At 61.8% G+C, this 9,924-nt stretch overlaps 1 protein-coding gene across 4 annotated transcripts in view; it reads left to right on the top strand.

Annotated features, from left to right (window-relative positions):
• The first annotated feature begins 3,731 nt into the window (after positions 1 to 3,731).
• CROCC (ciliary rootlet coiled-coil, rootletin) overlaps positions 3,732 to 9,924 on the top strand; it is a 43,250-nt gene continuing 37,057 nt past the window's right edge. For 3 of the 4 annotated variants that reach the window (XM_055139090.1, XM_055139089.1, XM_055139087.1), the window contains exons 1-3: positions 3,732 to 3,873; positions 4,361 to 4,502; positions 6,849 to 7,003. In XM_055139090.1, the coding sequence (XP_054995065.1) occupies positions 3,814 to 3,873; positions 4,361 to 4,502; positions 6,849 to 7,003 (357 nt within the window). In that variant the 5' untranslated portion in view covers positions 3,732 to 3,813. The remainder of the gene's footprint in view (positions 3,874 to 4,360; positions 4,503 to 6,848; positions 7,004 to 9,924) is intronic. The other variant, XM_055139091.1, reaches the window with a different exon arrangement.

The raw sequence follows: 9,924 nt of genomic DNA, 5'->3' as shown, positions 1-9,924 counted from the left end.
GGAGGAGAAGGTGCAAGAGCCGGGAGCCGGTGAGCGAAGTCGGCAGCCCGCGGGGCCCAGATGTATTCTAGAGGAACAAGCTGCAGCCAGGGTGTCTTTTCCAAGCCCTGTGCGGATTTCTGGGGTTGTCTTTTTTGGGGTATGTTTGTATGTGGGACCACCTACAGAGAAGCGGGGATGTGGGGTCGGGGGAGGGGGGGGATTCAGGTGATAACATGTGGTTGGTACCCAGCGTTCCAAGACTGCAGGATAATCAGGAAAAACAAAGCACCCTCTCCCCTATGCACATGTTGGAGCCCCAGAATTGCCGCGGCGGGACTCCCAGGGGTCGGGCAGGAATCACTTCGGGGTTAGGGTTAAGGTGACTTAGGGGTCCGATCACAGTGGGATACCAAAACAGCTGGGTCTGGATTCCGCCCTGCACCGTGAGCTGCGAGGCCCGGGAGCTTGCAGAGGCGCAGATCCTCCTCCGGGAAGCCCTCCCTCCAGCGGCTCGCCCACCCCGCCGCGCCCCGCCCCGGCTTCAGGGGCGCGCCCTGGGCCCCGGCCGGCGCCGACGCGGGCACGCGGGCGGGACGTTGCGCCGGCTCCGCCCCCAGCTCGGCCCGGCCGGCCCGCTCGGCGCCGGCCCGAAGGTAGGAGCCCGGGGCGCGCGCTCCCGCGGGCAGGGCCGAAGGCGCACGGGGCGCGCTCCGGCCGGGGAGGCGCGCGGGCGCGGGGGCGGCGCGCGCGGAGGGCGGGAAGGCGGGCGCGCGGCAGGGGGCGGGCCGGAGCCGCGGGCCCCGCGGCCTGGGGGCGCTCTGGGGGCGCTCAGCGGGCGCGGGCTGCACGCCCCGCGGTGCCCGGCCCGGCCTGCGGGGCAGCGCGCCGCCGCCCCTGCGGACATCCTGCCAGGCGCCCTGCGGCGAATCGCGCCCGGATTCTGGCGGGCTGCGGGGGCGGGACGCGGCCTGTCCGGGCGCAGTGGCCTGCGGGCTCGCGGCGGGGACCCTCCGGGCCCGGGTTCCCCGCGCGCCGTGGACACCCTCCCCAGCAGTCGCGGCAAACAGCAGGTCCCTTCCCGCGGCGTCGGGGACCCGCAGTGTGCCCACGCACCTTTCATCTTCCTGGAGCCCCCAGGAGTGGACAGTGGCCGTGGCTCCGTTTTATAGACGGGGAGACTGAGGCCCAGAGCGGCCCCATTGAATGGTTTTTGGTGTTGACTTTTTGGGGGTATGTTTGGAGGTGGGACCACATACAGAGAGGCGGAGATGGGGTGGGGGACCCGCAGCTGGGCGCAGGGGACCACATGTGGATGGTACCCATCCAGCGCTCCAACTCCACGCCGTCTTCTCCACCCTGACATTTTGAACAGGCGATTCTGGTGCAAACCCAAGAGAAAGGTGCTCTTTTGGGGTCTGTCTCTCTAGGTTCCTTTGGACTTGCCGGTGGGGAGGGGCAGTGGGGTTAACTGGGCTTTCAGCTGAGATTTCCGGTTTTCCCTAGCTGAGCTCACAGCAGGGGCAGCAAAGTAAATCTCTTAGCAGGAGCGGACCAAGTGGCTGGGAGTGGAGGGGGGTCGAAGGGAGTGACCTCGGAGACAGAACCGGTCTTAGGGTTATCCCTGACTTCTTGTGGAGGCCTTGGAGACTAGGCTCCTCATGATGTGACCAAAACTTGGCCCATGTGTCCCCCACACCAAAGCCCAGGGGAAATTCTCCCCACCCCTATGTTTTCACTTAGTTTTCTATTCTCGGTTATCTTATAGTTTTTAATTTCACAGGACACCAAGTAGTGCTCAGGGGCCACCTCTAGATCTGTGGTGGCCTCTGGGCTGTGCTCTGGGCCCTTCCTAAAAGTGCTTAGGGGACCTGAGTGTGGTGCTGAGAATCAAGCCTGGTTCTTCTTTAGTTTTTTTTTTTTTGGTCACACCCAGAAATGCACAGGGGTTACTCCTGGCTCTGCACTCAGGAATTACTTCTGGTGGTGCTCAGGGGACCATATGGGATGCTGGGAATCGAACCCAGGTTGGCCACGTGCAAGGCAACCACCCAACCCACTGTGCTATTGCTCCAGCTCCCCTTTAGGGTTGTTTTTGTTTTGTTTTGTTTTATTTTTGCCTTTTGAGTCACACCCGGCAATGCTCAAGAGGCTACTCCTGGCAGTGCTTAGGGGACCATATGGGATGCCGGGGCTTGAACCCAGGTCGGCCATGTGCAAGGCAAACCCCCACCCCCTCACTGTACTATGGCTCCGGCACCCCTCCTTTAGGATTTGACCAGCTTTGCATACAGGAGGCAGGGCTCCAATCCTAGCACCGAGCGCCATCAAGCATGGTCCCCCCACAAAAGAAGTAATACTAGCTGATGGGACTGTGAAACTCTGTTCCAGTTTGTTTCTCATTCTTGAGATATCCGATTGGGTGTTTGACCAGTACCTTTTCACTCGGTGCCTCAGGAACCAGGCCCCTTCTTTTTTGACTTCTGGGCCACACCCAGCGATGCTCAGGGATTACTCTTGGCTCTGCATTCAGGAATCGCTACTGTGGTGTTTTGAGAACCATATGGGACACCGGGTATGAACCCAGGACGGCTGCGTGCAAGGCAAACACGTGTTCACTGAGCGCACCCAGGGATATTTTGTGTAAAGTCCCAGAGCACCCTATTACCCCACTCTATGGTCTCTGGTGCATTGTGAGAGCTGCAGGGGGCGTGAGTTCAGGTTCTCAGCCTTCCTTCTTCCCATGTTGGAAAGTGCCTTCCTGGCACTGTGGAAGAGCAACTATGTCACCCCCATTCTGGGTCCCCTCAGAGCATCTCCCAGACTCTGGCCTCTGCTGCCTCCTACATGCTGACCATCCCCCAACACACAGACACAGACACCACACATGCACACACCACACATACCACACTCCCCCCACAGTGCACACCCCCCACATCACACATACCACACATACCACACAGTACACACACAAGCACACACTTCATTAACACCACACATACACCACACATACAGTACACACCACATATACCACACAGTACGCACACAGGCACACACACCACACACACAAACAACACCCACCCCACACATACATGGTACACACATATGCATACACTACACACACCACATATACCACACGATACACAAAGGCACACACTACACACACCACAAACACACCACATATTCACTACACACATCATACGCTGCACACATACCACATCCTACACACATCACACACAGCATGCGTACAGCACACACACCACATATGACACACACTACTCCCTACCTACACATCATACACACCACACATATGCACACACCACACACACACCACATGCTGCATACATACGACATGCTGCACACACACCACAGGCTATACACACACATACCACACACACCAGACACATGCACACTCCACCACACACACGACACGCACACCACACGTGCATACACACCACACACATACACACCGTACACATACCACACATTCCCCCCCCACACACACACAGACAGACACAAACACCCGCACACACTGGGATGGAGGTCTCTAGGACCCAGCATCGGGAAGGGCGGAGAATGTGCCCGTGTGGAGTGGGGGTGTCTTCCCTCTCCCCTCCCCTCCTCTCCCCAACCTCTCTCCCGCCGCTACCGTCCCGATTCTTCTCTGCTTCCCCTTTCCCGCCAGCCCCGCCCACCTCCTTGGTCACGTGGAGCGCGGCCGGATTTAATCCCTAATCTCCCCAGTGCTTGTCCAGCAGTCCGGTGGGGTGGGTGGGTTGAGTTAGTGCTCCGGCCCTGGCCCAGGGGCTGGAGGGGTGCCTTGGAGCCTCCCCCATGAATTTGGGACAGGAGGGGTCGTTGGAAGCCCAGCTGGCACTGGAGACAGTCATCGAGGTGGGTCTGGGGGCTGCTCCCACCCTGTCTAGGATGGGGGCGATAGGCCAATCAGGAGGGGTGAGTGAATCCTGGGGGTTGCAGGGTGTGAGAGAGAGAGAGAGAGAGGTGCACTGGGACCCCTCTGGATTGAGTTGCAGGGGTGAGGAGTATCGGTCGTGCATCTTCTCCCGCTGTCTGTGTGTGGATGGGGGGGTCCCCACTCCCAGAGTTCAGGGCTGGGGTTACCTGCTGGTGCAGCGTGAGCCTCACTCTAACCCTGTCTGAGCGGGGTGGGAGCCCCCACACGGTGCTGCCCCGCTGGGATCTGTGAGTGCTTCTCGGGCCAGGAGGGGGTCCCCGAGAGTGTCCACCCCTGGGACTCTGTAACTCCACTGGGCTTCCAGGCACCCCCTATTTAGGGATTTCATCAAGTTTTCCTGGGCACCCACCTCTTGGGGGGGTCCCGGGTCTTGCCCCCCACCCACCAGACTCTCTTTCACTGCAGACCCTGGAGAGCAGCACCGTGGGGCCGGGTCAGGACGAGGGCCCGAGTGTGCAGGACCCGGCCCCAGACTCTCGGTCCACGTGCCTGCCCGCCCGCATCAGGGAAATCGTCACCCGCAACCTCTCCCCAGCCGCAAGCCCAGGTACCAGCCCGGGAATGGCCCAGACTCCCCAGCAGCTCACCGCTCTGTCTGCCCACAGTCCCACCGCTTCTTAAATACCCTCCGTGAGGCAGGTCTAGCCCTTCAGCGGAGAGACCCGTTTGGCAGACGAGAAAACAGAGGCACTGAGGTCGTGGGCATGGATTTGTCCTGCAGGTGGTGCAGCTGCAAGGCAGGGCCCAGCATCTCCTCCGTGCTGGCCTGTAGCCGCCTGCAAAGACAAACTCCCGGGGGTTGGAGAGACAGTTCAGCCTTTGCATGCCAGAGACCCGCAGTCAAGTCTTGACACGGCGTGGTCTCCTCTCCAGAGCTGTGCCAGGAATGACCCACCTGCCCAGCCCCCCAGAGCGGAGCTGGGAGGACCCCTTCCTCCACAACACTGCTGTGGAGTATAACAGTGTTGTGGGTATAACCTACAAAAAAACAAAGCAAACGAACAGAAAGGACCCAGTCCAAATCCCGGACTTCTTCCCAGGGCAGGTGTGAGGTGGTAGGGTGAGGGCCGCTCAGCTGGACTTGCATCTCGGAGGCTGACAGGAGGATGTACGCTCGTCTTGGATGAAGGCAGCCAACCCCGGTGTGATCCCTGGCTCCACTTACAGTTTGCTGAGCACAGAGCCTATAGAAGCCCTGAGCACTGCTGGGTGCTGGCTGGCTCAACGCCTCCCCCATAAAAGACACCTCCACCCACCGCCCCGGGGCTGGAGTGATAGTACAGCGGGTAGGGTGTTTGCCTTGCACGCGGCCGACCCGGGTTCGATTCCCAGCATCCTATATGGTCCCCTGAGCACTGCCAGGAGTAATTCCTGAGTGCAGAGCCAGGAGTAACCCCTGTGCATCGTCGTGTGTGACCCAAAAAGAAAAAAAAACAACAACCCAAACCCAAAACAAACAAAAACCCAAACAGACAAAATTCCCAACACCAAAACTTGGGTTTGTGCACAAGTCCAAGAAGTGGGACTGTCCATGCCCCACCAGGGCAGGAAGGCTGGTGGGCCTCTCCCTCCTGGTGGGGCGCCGCAGGTGCCCTGGATGGTTTGAGTCCAGGGTGGGCACGCTCAGTGGCAGCTGCCATTTGTGGTGTCCTGCCAGCCCTCAGTCTCCTTGGGAAGACCTCGGTTGTTGGGCCCTGGAAGCTCCGGGTGGGAAGAGACAGAGAAATCTGGGGCTGGAGTGATGGTACAGTGGGGGAGGCATTTGCCCCTGCATCCCACAGGGTCCCGTCAGCACTGCCAGGAGTAATGTCTGAGTATAGAACCAGGAGTCACCCTTGAGCATTGCCAGGTGTGCCCCCCCCAAAAAAAGAAAGGACCGAGAGATCCCAGCACCCAGGCTGAAAGCGTCCAGAGCAGAGCTTCTTCAGAAGTCCCTCGTCAGTAAAACCCATCGTTCAGCTTCCTCCAGAAATGTAGCTTTTAACTTTTTGGGGGGTCTTGGGGCCACACCCGGTAGTGCTCTGGGGTCACTCGTAGCTGGGCTTAGGAGACCGAACCTGGTTGGTGACAGGGATTGAACAGGGTTGGCTGCATGCGAGGCAAACGCCTTCCCCGCTGGGAAGCGCAGCTCTTTAGAGCAGGCAGAAAGCACCCCTACCTCAGTTGCACCTGAGGCTGCCACTGCTCCCCCCAAGTTACTCCAGGGTCCCCTGTCCCAGAGGGTGGTGTCACCCACTTTGGGAAACACTGACCCAAACACCGACTTGGGCTGTGTCCAGTTCTCCCAGAATGGAAAAGGGGACGCCTGGAGGGGGGATACTGGTAATTCTCTTCCTCTAACTCTTCCTTCTTCTTCCTCCTCACAACCTAGTCTATGCTATTTTGAGCTCCGGCCTCGGAAGTTTCCCGAACCTCTTTCCTTTAAAGTGAGACGGTTTCTGCTCACTGGCCTGGCCTGGCCTGGTGACTTTTCTGTCCATTTCACAGATCAGCCAAACTGAGACCCCCAGGGACGTGTAGTCATGGGGGAAAGAGGAGCGGCATGCCAGGCCCAGCCTCCCTCCCGTGCTTCCTCACCCGGAAGCAGCCCCTCCGCACCCGTAGCCCTGTCCCTTCCGTGTGTGCAGAAAGGGGCCTGTCTGCACCTTTCTTCTTACTCTTCAGCTCTTTCCGTGCATCCTGAGCGCTGCATCCACCCCCACCCCCAAAACCCCAAAACATACACACAGATACACACGCACACACCTGTACACACACAATCTCTCTCTCCCCCCTTCCTCCCTCTCCCCCTGGCCTGTCTTCCTGCCTCGAGTCCCGGGGGGGGGGCCCTGCAGGGGGAGGGCACAGCCCAGGAGCCCAGGTGGGAGCCAGTCCTGTGCCCCTGTCTCTCCAGCCCCGCGGCCCGGCCCGGAGATGGCGTCCCTGCTGTCCGTGCAGGAGGAGAACCAGCTGCTGCAGCAGGAGCTGTCGCGCGTGGAGGACCTGCTGGCCCAGAGCCGGGCGGAGCGCGACGAGCTGGCCATCAAGTACAACGCAGTCAGCGAGAGGGTGGGTGCGGCCGGCGTGGTGGTGGGACGGGCAGGAGATGCCCAGGCCAGGCCTGCACCCGGGGTGCGGGGCTCCCGGAGTCAGGACGTCGGGGCTGCAGGCTGCATGGCCGCAAGCAGACCCTCCACTCTCAGCCCCTCTCCTGCCCGGAGGGTGGTCGGGCGCCCTGGCGTGCCTGCATGCTCGTCCCCTCTCCCCCGAGCCTGCTCGCCCGGCTGCCCCCGGGCCCTGGGGGTCACCGTGTGCTCCCATTCACGAGAGTCCCCCTTCCTTGGGGTCTGCCCAGCCTGGTGTGGTCTGGGGAGGGGGGCCTGGGCACCGCTGCCCTGGGGCTTGGAGGGAGGGAGGGGTGGAGGGAAGAGCCAGGCCTGCCAGGACTCCCCCGCCCGGGTCGGCCCTGCTCTCTCTGCCTTGGCCTCTGGGCGGTGACCCCCGGGACCTGAAGGGAGCTGAGAGGTGGGGCGGGTTGGCAGGAGGGAAGCGTGCGTGCCAGTGGGAAGCAGGGCTGGTAAGAACCGCACAGCGACGGTGGGCTACCCGGGCCTGCTCTGTGCCAGGCACACCCTGGCACATGCCCCGAAGGCAGCACCCACCACCGTGGTGGTGCCCCTAAGTGCAGAGGAGAGAGCAGAGGCCCAGAGAGGGGGAGCACCGTGCTCGGGGCCACACAGCCAGTTCTGGCTCTTGATAACCCAACCCAGGCAGGGCTCTGTCTTGCCAGTTTGATTTTCTGGGCGCTGAGAGAGACAAATGGGCCAGCAGAATCACTGGCCCTGCTGCAACGCTGCGGGGACCTCGGATGTGATTCTCGGATGTTCCAGATGGGAGCCTGGATCCTGGAATCAGAGCCGGGCTAGGGTCCCCTGCGGGATTCTGGCAGAGCCAGGCCCAGCGGCTTGGGGGCTGTGTGTCTGGACTCTGGTGCCACCCTGATGTCTGCCCGCCTAGATAAGTCCCCAACTTGTTGGGACTTGCACAGAGGCAGCTGGGGGCCCTTGCGGCCCCACTGACCGGGATGGTTTCCCAGGGATTGCAGGGGACGTGGCGGGTGGGCTGGCCTGCGTCCACTGTCTGTGGTGGCGGCGTCCTGAGCCAGCCGCCTCCCGCAAGGCCTTTCTTCTGGGGGCCCCTGGCTCAGAGCCAGCCCCCCGGGGTCTGCCTCTTAAATGCCTATGTGCAGCTGGCAGAAGAGGTGGGAAGTGGCAGGTCCCCTTGCTGCGGGGACACGGGGGACTGCAGCTGGGGCACGGGCTAGAAAATGTTCATCGATCAAACTCGCTCCCAGGTCCCAGGGGGCCCCTAGTGAGGAGGAAAGGGAGCGTGGGGTGGGACTGACTTCGGCTGAGATGGGGGAGTGATGCCCCGATGGACAAGAAGGGCCTCGGGCCGGACTGAGAGAGTCCAGGGGGTAGGGCGTTTGCTTTGCACTCATTCAACCTGCGTTTGACCCCCCAGCATCCCATATGGTCCCCTGAGCGCTGCCAGGGGTAATTCCTGAGCATCACCCGCTGTGACCCAAAAAGCACCCCCCCGCCCCCTAAAAATGGGCCTCAAGGCCTTTCCCAGGGGTGGATCCAAGGACACCCACGAAGCCAGGAGATTTCCCCCTTATACAGATGGGGAAACTGAGGCCTGGAGGGGAGCCCAGCAGGCCTTTGGTCGGTGGCTGGGCGTGTGCCCCGGTGTGTTCTGCTTGTGTGTGTGTGTGAGCAGGATGCTGGCATCTGTGATTTCCAGGGCTCCAAGCAGTGCCCAGGGACCTGCGCCCACTCCCTAGCCCCAGGTGACTCCTGGCCACTCTCACCCCTCCCCAGCATGGTCACCAGCCTCTGGGCCAGGACTTGTGCCTGTAGTTTGAGCCCTCCCCTTACTGGTCCTATGTTCGCCACCCTGTGCCCAGCGGTATCCTGGGGGGTGCGGCTGGGCAGCATGCAGCAGGATTGGGCCCCACTGTGTTCCTGGGATGGTGAGGTCGCTGGGCTGGAGGCTCAGTGGCCCAGGCCTCCCCCCAGGCCAGAGGGAGGACCCCGGGGCACTGCAGATTCCACCCCCCCTCCCACGCCGCCAAACCCCCATTTCTTCCTGTCCCCAGGAGCAGGTGCAGGGTGGGGCAGCTGGGATGAGGGGAGGAGTGGCCGTGCCCCCTCGGCTCCTCCGCAGGAGGGACCCCTGGGCTCCCGCGTGGCCATGGCAACCTGGCCAGAGTGAATTGAGCTGCAGCACTGGGGTAGTGGTTGCCGGGGAGACCGAGAACTTTCCCCCACACTTGGCGGAAGCCCCAAATCACCAGTTAAACAGTTGGGTGAGGTGCCAGGGAACGCGGGGGAAGGGCGAGCGTGGCCAGGAGCCGCCCGTGGCTGGCCAGGAGCTCAGGGGAAGTGGGTGCGGTCCCTAAGCACTGCCCACACCCCGGGAAATCATAGGTGCCGACACCGGTTCACGGTCCCAGAACCCCAAACCACGGCTCTGGGCACCGCCGGCCAGTCCCGGCCAGGTGCACAGAGTGTCACCCCGTCACACTTCTGCTTACAGGCCCTCCGCCTCCACCCAGCACACACCTTTCTCTTCTTGGGTGGCGGGGGGAGGGAAACACCTCGCAGCGCTCAGGGCTTGCTCCTGGCGCTGTGCTCAGGAATCCCGGCAGGCTCGGGGGGCCGTATGGGGATGCTGGGAATCAAACCTCCGTTGGCCGTGTGCCAGGCAAGCGCCTCCCTGCTGGTCTGCGGCTCCAGCCCCTCAGCACACACCTTGCCTCATGTCTCACGGCCGTCCACGGCCGCACAGTCTCCGACACGATGCGTCCCTTTCAAGGTCCCCACCGGGACCTACGGCATGGGGGCTCTGACCGGCCCCCCACCCACAGGACACTTCTGTCCACATACCAACAAGCCCAGCGCCCAGCTGGGTCAACTCCCACACCC

Source organism: Sorex araneus, chromosome 5 (assembly GCF_027595985.1).
Source record: "Sorex araneus isolate mSorAra2 chromosome 5, mSorAra2.pri, whole genome shotgun sequence".
Taxonomy (NCBI): domain Eukaryota; kingdom Metazoa; phylum Chordata; class Mammalia; order Eulipotyphla; family Soricidae; genus Sorex; species Sorex araneus.
The sequence above is the reverse complement of the archived record's forward strand: the minus strand, read 5'-3'. Positions and strand labels throughout refer to the sequence as shown.